Source organism: Corvus brachyrhynchos, unplaced genomic scaffold (genome assembly GCF_000691975.1).
Source record: "Corvus brachyrhynchos isolate BGI_N302 unplaced genomic scaffold, ASM69197v1 scaffold80, whole genome shotgun sequence".
NCBI lineage: Eukaryota > Metazoa > Chordata > Aves > Passeriformes > Corvidae > Corvus > Corvus brachyrhynchos.
Window position 1 is genome coordinate 11,753,952 of NW_008236769.1, and position 13,859 is coordinate 11,767,810.

Here is a 13,859-nt window from a genome sequence, read left to right on the forward strand (position 1 = left end):
GTCAATACAAAAAGAAAAAAAGCATTTATTAGAAAAAAAAAAAAAGACTAGTTATGATTAATGACTTCTGTTTGCTCAAGCAGTTTTGATTTATATGGCAATTTCATACCTTATAATTATGTATTTTATGTGGTACATAAATTTGCAAATACTCAGAGTGGTAGATGTAATGCCTCTCTGTCCAGTGCTCACGTTTCCCACTGACACACTCGGAGATGTTGACTGACCATTTTGGTTGTAACATTACATTAAAGGAAATATTTGAGATAAAGCTCTGAAATTTTAATTTTTTTCCGTGTGTTTCGTGACTAACCATAGACAAGGAAATGCTAAGTGACTGTTGAATTACCGTGATTACATAATGCATGTACATCTGCACCAATAACTGTGTTAGGCAAGGTTTTATTGTGATTGCTGACACTGCCAGTCATGATTGAAGCATTAAGACTATTCCTGTTTTTTCAAATCAGCCGTCCAAGTTGAAGCCTGGATAATGCAAAATCATAATCAAAGTTCAAGCAGCGGTTCTAATTGTGCACACAATCCAGTTCTAGTGTCTTTTCACTGCTAAAACTTCTCTAGAACCACCAGTCCCTCCCAGCAAGTCTCACCTTGTGTCTTCCTAAGTACCATGGTCTGATAAATATATGTATTCCTCTGCAGGTCTCCATGATTCTTACCCACTGTGTCCTTTCTATTGTAGCCGTACTTTTCCAGAGAAGTGAGCAGCTGATGTACCCACTGCCTCTCAGTTCTCTCTAGCCTCTGACTTCAGTATATCTGCAAGCAAACTCTGTTGCTGTTCTCCCATTTCTTGCCTTCTCCAATCCTCTAGTTCAAATTATGCAGTATTGGGAAAGCAGTATTAAATTTTCTAGGGTTTCCCCAGTTTCAGCATTCCTCAGTCTTAGTTTTGCGTGTCAGAAAGGTCCTGAGGTGAGATTTGCTCTCTTACCAGGTTCTATTTTCCCTTGGGATAGATGCTTTCTCAAGTGTCTGTGTAGCTCTCTGCCAGATTCTTCAGGAAATTCCTGTGGTCTTTCTGCTGGAGATTGCTTCAGGAAATCCTTAATGATGTCTAGTTTCCTAATGCTGCACTTATTAGCTCCAATTGCCACTTTGTCCTTGTATTCAGGTAGAACTGGGAATCTCAACCTACTGTGTTCAAAAGATCCATGAACTTTTGACCTGCCACAGCTAAGAAAGTAAATTATGAGAGTCTCAAACTGGCAGAATGATTAAGTGGGAATAGCCTTCATTACAGGTGGAAAACACTATTAAATTATCTTGTTATTGTTTCTCAATGAAACAGAGCAATGAAAAGTCTGTTTCATCTTTGAGCAGTTAGTAGTATTCAAAGGAACAATGTGAGCTTCTACAAAACCAAAGACTTGTTGCCCAGTGAAGGCTTGAAATTATATTCAATTTTATTTTTCTTCTTCAGAAAATCTGTACTGCCATAAAGACTTGCTTAAATCTGATTTCATTCAGGGTCTGCCTGTTTACCATTCAGAATGCCAAATTATAGCAGCACTGAGCATAGGCTTGGCTAAAATCAGTGTGAGTGCTAAGCAAGCGAAAATTGGTGGCTCTGCTGATTTTCTAGGAGTTCAAATACTGTAATAGTGGTGAAAGACTTTCCTTGAAGAAGATACAGAGAAATACACCATTTTCTTAAAGCTCCTCAGCTAAAACCTTCACAACAAAGCATCTTTCTTGGCAAAAAAGCTGTCATAGAAAATCATAGAAAATTTTTCTTTTAAAAATGCAACCAGACTCATGAAAAAAATGGACAAACTTATGGGGAGACTTTCTCCCAAATGGTGCAGATATCATCAAGTATCTCTGATAACAATTTCCATGTCTCAAATACAATTTTTGTAGGTATTTGTTTTCAGAGAGTGAGTATATGATAGAGATTTCCCCCAACACACTTCTATTAAAACCAAATGATCAATATTCTTCAGTGTTTTCAGTTGTTAACAATGTCAGTATTCTTTCTGAAGCTGCATTTGGATAAGGAAAATAGGTGGCACATACTTGATGATTGAAGTCATAGCTTTTCATTTTTCACGTTGCTAAATCCATTAGCATTTTTGTAGGACTGTTTCTGTCACTTGGTGAGAGAATGGGAACTGGGAAGGAGGACACTTGGCTGGGAGTAATCTGGATGCACTCTTGAGGTCAGAAACAGCCACTGCTGCTGTTTTATGGAGCCTTGCTGTTGTGGAGCTCTGTAAGGCATATGGAGCAAGCAGTGCTTGCTTCTGTCAGTAATTTCTTGATAAAAGGTTGGATATTTCTGTTAGTGAAGCCCTGATAATAACCTTATTTAAACAAGCTTTAGGTCAGACTTATGCTTTGAGTCTCTAGACTCTCACATCTTGAAGAAATGCTATTGCTGGAAAAAATTAATTTTTCTCATGAGCCAGTATTAAATCCTTCTCAATCTGAAGAACTAATAATACAGTAGCGGGATTTTTCCTAACCAAGAATTTCGTTGAAAATGAAAGGAGAAGATTAAAGTTAAAATTAAAATAAAGAATTTCATTGACTATGGACTATCACTATGAAAATTTGTAAAGAAGTTGTGCATTCTTGGCTGACAACAAAAGCCCTTAAGTGCTTCTATTCATATCTTACAAGCTTGTAGTTATTAAACAATTATTGACTTTAATTAAGTTTTCTGTGGGTATAACAAATTAGTTTTAACTGAAAATGTATGATTTTTGTTTGTTTGTTTAGGAAAGGGATTCCAAGTGAACAAGTGAAACATGCTGATAGAGAGCAAGCAAAGCGTATAGTTTACTCAGTGGTTTATGGAGCAGGTAGGCATTTTTAGAAAAAAACCCAGCTACTGTAAATTTATACTTTATTCATAATTTATATAAGTAGACTGAATTTCTAAAGGTGAGTAAAAGTTTTCTTGAGTATTACATTTATATTTTTATCCAGAATTATTAAATTATCTACTCAGTATAAAAATTATGAAGTTAATGTAGCTACATTGTCATATACAAAGATTATCTGATTTTGTGTTTATTTGCTGCTGATATAACTGAAGCATTTATCTAAAATGAGTTTAATTTTGAATGGACTTTGTACTCTCCCAGTATATAGACAGAGATGAGAATAGCTGCAACAAAATTTTTAAAAAACACCAATATTGTTTTAAAACACATTTAGAGAATCACAGAATGGCAGAGATTGGAAGGGGCCTCTGGAGGTCATCAGATCCAGGCCCCTGTTCAAGCAGTGACACCTTGAGCTGTTTGCCCAGGACTGTGTCCAGCTTTTCAATGTCTTCAAGGCTGGAGAAAGGGCTCTTCAAGGCTCCACAGCCTCCCTGGGCAACCTGTGCCAGTGCTCACTCACCCTCACAGTATAAAAGTGTTTCCTTACTTTGAGTCTTAATGTTTGCTGCCATTTCTTCACAACTAAAACTTGCAAAAATCCACTGTTACCCATTCTGCCTAAGTCCTGACCAGGTCCTGGATACATCAAGATGTTCTGCATACTTTCCAAAACTGCCTGCTATTTCTTAAATGTTACCCAACTCTCCTTATGCTTCATACGTGCTTAGGATTACCTTTTCTGGGGAGATAGGTGCATGTGTATCATCAGCCTACCAGCTCTTGTGAATTGGTTTCAGTGAACAGCTGACTAACTTTCTCTACAGAGGATGAATTCTTGAAAAACTCATTTAGGAAATGAGAGGCCTGGGCTGCAGGCTTTATGTAGCTTGGAAACAATTAGTGCTACATCTTGCGTTCCTGGCTGAGAATGCTTTCTAAGCCATCTTTTGCACTGAGTCCTTGAACCAAAGGCAGCATCAGCCAGGGCATTCTGTTTATCATTTACAGCATTCAGTTGGGAAGAAATGCTTCAAATTCAGCTCTCCAGAATATCTATTTTACGTTGAGGGGTGTGTGTATGTTATATACACACCTATAAGAGTGTGTGTATATGTATATATATATGCATACATAACCTGCATTTTTACATTAAGCTGTACTGCATTTGAAACAACTGTGTTTAAAATTTATATTAAAAAAACCCAGCACTAGTTCCCTCCACTGTAAATTCAGACCTGCCTGTGCTGATATTGGAATCAAATCTTCAATTTCCAGCCTGAATGGTTTAATCACTGGGTTATTTTACAAAATGCCAGCATTATCACCCCTGCCCCTTGGTCCATGCAAATGCTACACATCTCCTATCTCTTCCCCTTCACTGTGGGTGGAACAGACAGATACCAGATGTAATCAGATGAATCACCACCAGTTGAATGTCCTGTAGTTCTGTATACAGTCAGAAATGCCTCAGTTCCTGGGGCTCAGTGGAGCCTATGTCTGTCTACTCATCTATAGAGAGCTTTCATGTTTATATTTAAGCACAGTATTGGCACTTCTTCATTTGCTCTGTACCAGGCACTGAACATTTCAGTGCAGCAGTGCTTGATATAAGTATCTCCATTTACTTGTTTGCTTTATGTCCCTCTCTCTCAAACAAGGGCAGTTGAAGTACCTCAAAGATAATAAGAAGTTTCCAGTTCATTAGAAGTGTGATCAGATCCTAATTAAGACATGACATGATATCATTAAACCACTTAGATGGAAACTGGGCTGACAAAAAGTAATTGTTAAGATACCTGAAATTGATGGACTGAATTCTACCCACAGTTTGTCTCCCTTCAAAGGACAGCTCACTTTTCATTAAGGAGACATTTTTGATACAACTGAAGAGTGTGAATAATACTTCTTTTAGTATTGAAAACTACAAAAACATTCCCTGAGGAGCTTGCCTGTATTATGCTTACAGGAGTTAATAAAAACCTTTCATGTTGTAAATAGTAATCTTTTTGTTTTGTTTTGTTTTCTTAGCTTTAGGTTACATTTGGTTCATGTTTTCAAGGTCTTTTCTGTAGTTCTGGAGGATAATAAAGAAAGGAGGCTGGTTATTAGGAAAACTTTTTCACCCAGAGGGTGGTTGGGCACTTGAACAGTCTCCCCAGGGAAGTGGTCACAGCACCAGCCTGACAAGAGTTCAAGAAGCATTTGAACAACGCTCTCAGGCACATAGTGTGATTCTTGGGGTGTCCTGTGCAGGGCAAGGAATCTATCCTTGTGGGTCCCTTCTGACTCAGGACATTCTATGAGTATTTTTGCTTGGTTTGAGTCAGTTCAATTCACCTGCTTCTGCCTCAGTCATCTTGTAGAACTAAAGCACAGGCAACTTGAACTTAAATAAGGAATTCATTCTATTCAACGTCAGTATGTTCAAGCCCTGAATCGACACAGCAGGCTATCAAAGTGTTTAAATGAAAACTACTGCTATTTTCAGTTTTGAAAGATGATATTGCAGGATGGAGAACTCTGAAACGCATAGCTGCTGCTAATAATTCCCCTGGCACAGATAACTCAAAAAGAGTGCTCAGGGAAGGTTTAGTCCACTCCTGGGCTTTGCCTTGCATGGCCTATGCTCCTGCACTGTGGAGCATGATCTGACACAATTACCTGGCTGTGCATCCCCCTCTTTTTGCTTCCCAGAAACTGCATTTCCCTGGGAACTTTCAGGCATCCTTGCTAATACCGTGCTTTAATTTTCCTAGTATTTTATGCAATTGTTCTGTACATTAATAGTTCTTTAAATTGATAATGTGGACAAACTTAGATGTTACAGTTCTCTAAGGAAGCTACAGTAGTCTCCTAGCTGTTAGCAATGTGTGCTTTATCAGATAGATTTGTCATTTGCTGATCCAGGAAGAAAACCCAAATTAGTTAGATGTAAAAAAAAAAAAATTACAGATCTATAATAGCTCAGCAAATGTTGTCCTGGATGTCTATGTGAATTTCTTCCTCTAGCACCTTGTCCAGACTGGTGTTCTTGCAGCTAAGTGCAGATCCTGGCGTGACGGAGAACAAAATGCTACAAGAATTGTTCTGAAATGCACATCAGCCTGACAGTGGTGGCATTTAGGTGGCTGAAATCCTTTCTCTTTTAAAAGTGCTAGATAATTTTTCTTGACAGTCTTACTGTGACAATGACTATTCTGTGCCTTTGGTGCCTTGAGATGTCACCTCTCAGCTTATGTTCTTTGCAGACACAGTGCTTGTTCTGTGTTGCTGTGCAGCTGACATAAATATATCTGTCTTTCAAACTTCGTATGACTAATGTTGATGTATGTTTTATTTTTACTGGAACTGTTTGATTTATAAATGGGTTTAAACTGTAGCTCATAGTTTATATTTTCAAACTCTGGAATATCTTCAGGTATTTTCGACCTTTTCTTATAAGTGCTCTCAGATCCAACGTAATATATATTGTGTGCCTATATCCTATCCAAAAGCTATTATTCCTTTCTCTCTCTGTTGAAACACTTTTTCTGGTTTTTCTTTATCCATTTTTTTTCCTTTTTCCAACCTTTTATCTCAGAACTTGGACCCCAATTTCTACTGACATTGAGGAGCCTAAGACTGTTTGAAATCTGTGAGACTCAGACTCCAAACACCCTTTCTAAATTCAGGCTAAGCTCTAAAACTTCTAGCTAAACTCAACCTCAAACATCTCCATCCTTTTTTAGATCTTTATTGTATTTGTGTTTGTTTAAAGTTAATTCCAAATCTTTGTCTACTCTTCAAAGTTTGGAGATTGCAACACTGAACCAGTAAAATTATACTTAAAGCAACAGCATTACTCTGTGAACATCATAGGTATAAATTATAACTAGGAATTTCTTGTTTGCATACTTTTTATTAATTATATACTTAATCCAGTAACATCAGTAAAACCTTCAAGCTCGGAGTTAAACATTTATTTTGTTGCAATATAATTTTAGTGTATCAGATCTATCTTCTTTCATAGAGGTAAGTAAAGTTAACTAATTCCATTAATTGTGCAGGTAACAGTGCTATTTTATGAAGTGGTTTTCTGTTCTGCTTTATTGCATAATGGAGATGATTTCTGTACCACCAGGTAAAGAACGTCTTGCTGACTGCTTGGGAATTACTCCTGTTCAAGCCAGTCAATTTATAGAGAGTTTTATGCAAAAATACAAGAAAGTACATGAATTTACAAAGAAAACTATTGAACAGTGCCGAAATAAAGGTAATCCGAAGTCTGTGACCATATTTTGTTTACTGATCGGCACTGTGTGACAGTGGCGAAGACAAAGATTGAGCTTGACCTAAATTCAGATAGTTACAGGACAACAAAAAAAGATGGAATATCCTTTCTTGGTGAATCAGATTTGGGTTTTTTTTCTTTTTTAACTCTAAAAGGAGCTGGTTAAGTCTGCCTTTTCTCAGAAAGATGCTAACAGAATAAGACATCTGTTCTCAGAATGAACCCCACTTAATGTCAAGTTACACTGCATCATTTTGACATATAATGTACTCCAACACAAAAAAAGCCCAAGGAATCTTCTACTTAATAAATTGGATACATGGCTGCTGGACCGTGAAAGTTCAGTCAATTTACACAGCCAATTTTTTTTAGCTTATTTTTTCTTTGCATCAGTCAGAATTTATGTTCTTGAAGTTCAGGTGGTAGCTGTGATGACAGATGCGTGCAGAGTGCTTCTGGAGCCAGCAGCTGCGAGCTCTTCTTGCATCAAATTTGTTTTTAGTCTACATGTTCATTTATATTTAGTGAATCCTAGGAGTGCAGTAATTTGAGGAGAGAAAACATAGCTGCTTGAAATATTGTCTTTTAAAAGCTAATTAGCAGGACTGTCAAAATTGAGTTATTTTGTTTCTTAATAGGGCATGCAGTACTAAGGCATTTTTTAGAAATAAATAGTAAATTTGCAATATAATATTACCCATCACTGTATGAGTGAGTGTCGTGACAGAAACATATAATTGACTTCTAGTTATGAAAATAGGTAGTATTCATTTTTTGTAGTTTGTAAAGCCTAAAAATTTACTGAAATGAGCTGTCATTGTGTCACACAGTTGCATTCCTTTGTTTATATTGTTCAAGAAAAGTAAAGTTACTGAACATCTATTTTTAGCTGTAATTAAGCCCACCATAACACCTAGTAAAATATTACACATTTATTATATATTTATGATCTATTTAAAATAACTTAGCATTCTTTTCTTAAAAGTGAATGAATTTCAATACACAAACCTCTATGCTAGAGATTCCAGTTTATGAGTTCAGTAGACAAGAATGTCCTGACTAATGTTCTAAAGTCATCAAAGCACACTTGTCTAATTACTCCTTCTTACACTTCTGTCTATCAACCTTTTTTAACCATTAATGGTAGAAGAGCAATCTGTTTAGGTTGTACAAGCTCTAGAAATCTTCAGCAGATCAATATTATTTAATATTTTTCTTGTTAATCCACCTCAGATTCTAACTTTCCAAGAAAAACATTCCAACCTATTGAGCTCATTATATGGTAATTTTTCTTAACTTATGTGCAGTTCAAAGGTCAGCAGCACCCGCCTGACTAATATTATTTAAGTGTTATGAAAGTCTGATACTCCAAGTAGACATGATAAGCATATAAATAATTCTTTTATAAGGAAGATATTTGTTAGTGTATATATTACTATATTGCTGTTGTTTTTTGATGAAATTATTGATATATTGGCAAGACTACATTAAAACATCATTCAGGCATGCATTTGCAGATTAACATTGATCCCAGGCAAACACTCTGCCACTGTAACACGAATGATGGTGTTTGTTTGGGCATGCTGCTCAGTTATGAGTATTGCAGGGGTGATTCTCTTGTGGAGTCACACCTCACAGGAATAAGGATATTACAGCAAATCTAATTTTACTTAAGAGTACAGTGTTTCATGAATTCCATCTTTAAATACTGTTCTTCATGGAAAATGTTAGTTAAATTGGGAAGACTGAATTGCCAAAGAATATCCTTCCACATAATTCTGTTCGTTGTTTCAAAACTGGTATTTTTGGTATCAGTGCTTCTGGAAATACACTAATTTGCAGAGAGCTGTATTAATTCATCCTCTGCACACAAGTCTGGGTATGTGTTGTCCGTAACAGGGTGATAACTTTTTCTTTGAAGAGGTCTCCTTGTCACTTGTACTTGCATAGCAGAGGAGAAGAAACTGCATCAGTCTAAACTTCCATGGTATCTATTGACAATTCATGGGTAGTCAAGGTGACCAGAGGTATAAAGAAAGATTTTTTCAAGATGTATTTTTAACATGGATGATTTTTCATTTTTCTTAAAACAACAGAAGTTTATTTTTGAAGATAAGCTAAGTTTTGTGTGTGTTATTTTGACAAGAGGATCCTCACATCTCTTTTCCTCTCTCAACTCCTCTCACTTGCCCTCCAAAATAGGGGTTTTTTTAACAAAATACGTCATTAGGCCTAACATAAAGCTTTAACTGTGTTTTTATGTTTCTTTTAAACTAAAAATTCCCACCACACTAGAATTCAGGAAGTTTGGCTGTGAAAGGAACACAGAAATACTACATAAAGAAAATGGAAAAAAACCCCAACTTTTTTTTCCCCCAAAAAATGATTTTTTATTTTTGGGAAATATTCATTACTGATTTAATTACTCCACAAATTGATTTTTCTTTACTATTCCCAAGTAAACTATTCATTGCGTGGAAAGCTCTAATTATGGTTGCTAATAGATAGCTAATTCTGCTAGGTATTTATAGTTTCATCTCCCACAGAGAGAGTTTGCTGTTTTATCAGTAGACATTCCTAATGAAGATTTAACAGCTTTAAAGAAGAAAAGTTTTCCTTGTATAACATGTACCAGTTCTGTGAATGATGATTCTTAAACCAAAAATACAATAAGCATTGAAAGTTTAAATAAGCTCTGACTATTTTCAGAGGACAAAATATTAAATTGACTCAGGCAGGACATAATTACAAATATCTGTATTATCTTCAAAAAGAATTTTTGAAATTTTTAATCACTCTATATCACATTACTAATTTTTATTTAAATCCTGCAAGGTTACGTGGTTTCCATAATGGGACGCAAAAGGCCACTGGCCAATATCAATGCCCAGGATTACAAGCTACGCACTCAAGCAGAGAGGCAGGCTGTCAATTTTGTTGTTCAAGGTAAAGAACTTCTTTCCGACCTTCCTGTCAACCCACCTGTCTCTATCTCTGCTTGGCTTTAGTGGGCAGCAGCTCTGATGATCACAGAAGAATGAATACTCCAGTAGTCTACTAGAGTAGGCGTGAGTTTTACTGTGAAAAAGAAGTTATAATTATATGTTCTATCTACCTTGGAAATTGCCAGTAAACAGAATAATATAATAGTAATGGTAATATTAATAACAGCAAGAATATAAATGTTCTAACACACTAGAGTGCTCTGTGATAGTTAAATGTAGGTATTGATGCAAACTATGTATAGAGAGAATATCTAGAATTCAGTTCTTCAGATGCATTGTTTCTTTAAACACTTTTCTTTCTGGTTTTTATAGTTTGTTACTCCAGAAGAGTTTCTGTGATTACGCTTCTTACAGATTCTAGCTTTTATTTTGCCAGATAGCTTTAGTTTAAGAAATATAGAATGTTACAATAATTGTGCATTGTTATTATTTGTTTTGAAATTCAGCTCCTTCTTTGCAGAAACTTTCAAACTTAATTCTGTAGAGGGCAAGAAAAAAGGTGGTTTTTTCCACAGAGAAATATTTAACATGTAGATTGGAAAGGTAAAAGTCAGCATTATGTGCTCAAATGTCAGTTAATCTGATGTATTAACATATTCTGTTTAAGTTTCTTGGTGCTCAGTTGTATACAGAATTTCACCACCCAAAGGAAAAAAACCTCAGCTGTCAGCCCAAGACTGAGATCCCTCCTACCAAGCTGTCCCTATATATAAAGAATATATAAAGAATTATTTTTTAAATTGGATGATGCTGACAGGGTTTTCCTTAAATTATACTGGAAGCGTACAATTTACAGGCAAGGAAAATCTGCCTTCTTGGTGATGGTGTGCTTCTTATAAAGTGTTTTGAGTTTTCCTTTTGAAAGTATCGCTTTCCTTTCCAAACATTATTCATTTTAATATTTCATTTTTAAGATGATTTAAGTATTTATGTTGTGTTTGACACTCCTTAAGTCCTGTCTCTGCAAGGATACCTACAGATCTAGAATTCTAATTCTCATTCTGTGAGTCCTGCAGAGCACACAGTGTAGCATTAGCAAAGAGACACGGCCCTCTGAGCAGCATTTGCTATGTCCATCTGTCCCGAGAGCTGGAGCAAGGCTGGCACAGGACTGTCTATGAAACACTCACTTCTATGTACCTACAGTAGTAAGATTGTCAGATTTCACAGTCGGTTGAAATGATACTGGGGGACAAATGTGATAAAAATAATATAGTTGTGTACTAGTTTGAAAACAAACCAGTGGGAGGCACCAATTCAGAATAACAATTTAATGGGGAAATTAAAGAAAAGGAAAAACTAAAAGAAAACACTGGTTCAAACTGACAGAGTCAAGATATAACCTGACTCCCTGTTAGGGTGGTGGTAGCAGTCTGGTAGAATGGTGGCTGCAGTCCTCTGAAGTGGTGATCCTGTAGAAAAGGGGTCTGCTCTTCCTCAGAAGGTCCAGTGGTGGCTATGTAGCTCCTATCCTCTGGAAATCCAGTGGGAAGGCTGTCTCTGGTGTTCAGCATCTCAGCTTATATCCACGATGGGATGCTTGGTTCCTCCCTCTGGGTGGAGCATCTCACAATGGGATAATGAGTCATGAGGCCAAGTGTTGATTAGGCTCATTAACAGAAGATAGTCCGGAGGGAGTTATCTCTGAGTCATGTGGCAGGACAATGATGGGCCATTAATAGAAAGACAGTCTGGGGGGAGGAGGCAAGGAAACACTGCCCCACCTGATTTCAACAGCTCATGAGGATGGTAATAGAATACACTGCAACTCAGGACAAGTTGTTATTCAAAATGTAGTATTAGAAAGTGTGGTGAAGCAAGGATTAAAAACTCTTAAAATATTCAGTATTCCCAAATTTTATAAAAAATTTCATTCTAGACTACAATGATTTTTTAATTTTAAAATTTCAGCTATGTGATAATATTTTAAGACTGTAAGAGCTTTCTAAATTGTGATAAAACCTTTTATCACATTTAGTGTACTAAACTGCATTTAATATGTTTTATAGTTATACCTAATAGTCTAATTAGTTTAAGCAGTTTACATTTTGATTCCAGTAGCAGTGACTGATAGCAGAACACTCCAGATGCATGACAATATTGAGAGGAATGTAGAATGGCAGCTTTGAATTATTACAACTGGGTTTCTCACACTTCTTTTGTAGCGTTTTTTCTCTTTTTGAATATTTCCTGGTTCAATAGTTTTCACCACTTTACAGCATATTATTCTTCAGGTATTATTCAGCTCTACCTATCCCCATAGAGCAAATAGTTCATTTTATCTTTAATTATTTATTTATAATTATTTTCTTTTTTAAAAGTTTAAAATAGCATCTCTCTAGAAATCATATCTCAATAAAAATTATTTTGAGATGTCTTTCATATTTTATTACTCTACTTTGTTTCATGAAGAATATATCTAGAACATATGTTTCCTGATGGACTAGATGCTCAGTATACTTCTATTCCCACAATCACTAAGAAGATATTTACCTAACCTTTGCTGAAACATCCTTTCTTACTTTTCATATCAGTTGTCCCTTTTTGTGATGTATTGAATCAATTTGACATGTCATTTGAACAGGAAAACAAGATGGGTATTTGAGGCTAAACCCAGTCAGACAGCGACATCTCAGTCATCAGCTGTGGGTCTGCATTTGGTACAGTGAATGAGTAAAACAGTCTCAGCATGGGATTCAGGGGAGGCAGTTTGTAATAGAAAACTGCAGAGAAAGAGGAGAGGTTAAGCTTTGTCCTCATTCTCTTAGGCATTCTTCCCTAGCCGAAAGGGCCCACTGTATCCTGGGGGACATCAGTCACAGCAACCACTGGGCAGTCATTGTCTCCCTCTGCTCTGCACTGGTGTGGTTCCACCTCACATCCTGTGTGCTGCTTTGGGTGCCTCAATATAAGGACATCAAACTATCAGACTGTGTCCAGAGGAGAGTGACCAAGATAGTGAAAGGTCTTGAGGACAAGACTTACAAGGAGCAGCTGAGGTCCCTTGTTTTGTTCAGCCTGGAGAAGAGGAAGCTGGGGGGTGACCTCCACAGTCTACATGTTCCTCAAGGGGGGCAGTGGAGGAGGGGTCTGAGCTCTTTTCTCTAGTGACAACTGTAGGACCTGAGGGAATGGGTGTGAAGCTGGTGTCAAGGAGGTTTAGGTTGGATATTGGGAAAAGATTCTTCACCCAGAAGGTGATTGGGTACTGGAACAGGCTCCCCAGGGCAGTGGTCACAGCATCAAGCCTGACAGAGTTCAGAGAGTGTTTGGACAATGCTCTTAGTCATATGGTTCAGATTTAGAGTCCTGTAAGGAGCAGGGAGTTGGACTTGATGATCCTTATGGGTCCCTCCTGTCTGGAGATATTCTGTGAGTTTCTGAATATCTCTAAGCAGACTACCCTTATCATTTGGCTACCTGGCTGTTTTTTGCCCCTATTCTGGAAGTTGAATCATTTGGAGGAAAGAATTCAGAATTCATAGAGTTACAGGGTTGTGAAAAGGACCATGATCAAGGACATTTAGGATGTTTGATGGGACAAGGAGGATTATGGCTTCCAATCTTTATTTAAAGGACTGTTTCTGTCTATTATCTGATAAATCTTTTGTGTAAAATGTTTGGTTCAGAACAAAGCCCTTCACCAAACAGCAGGCCTGCAGAATTATTCTGCCTCTTGATGACCAGAAATGTGTCATCTAGTCTGTACCGTGACACTGTTTTATGCAC

At 36.8% G+C, this 13,859-nt stretch overlaps 1 protein-coding gene across 1 annotated transcript in view; it reads left to right on the forward strand.

Annotated features, from left to right (window-relative positions):
- The window catches only part of POLN (DNA polymerase nu), a 103,225-nt gene that overhangs the window by 64,903 nt on the left and 24,463 nt on the right, over positions 1-13,859 (forward strand). The window contains exons 20-22 of the mRNA XM_008645092.2: positions 2,746-2,828; positions 6,976-7,107; positions 9,961-10,071. Of these exons, the coding sequence (XP_008643314.2) occupies positions 2,746-2,828; positions 6,976-7,107; positions 9,961-10,071 (326 nt within the window). The remainder of the gene's footprint in view (positions 1-2,745; positions 2,829-6,975; positions 7,108-9,960; positions 10,072-13,859) is intronic.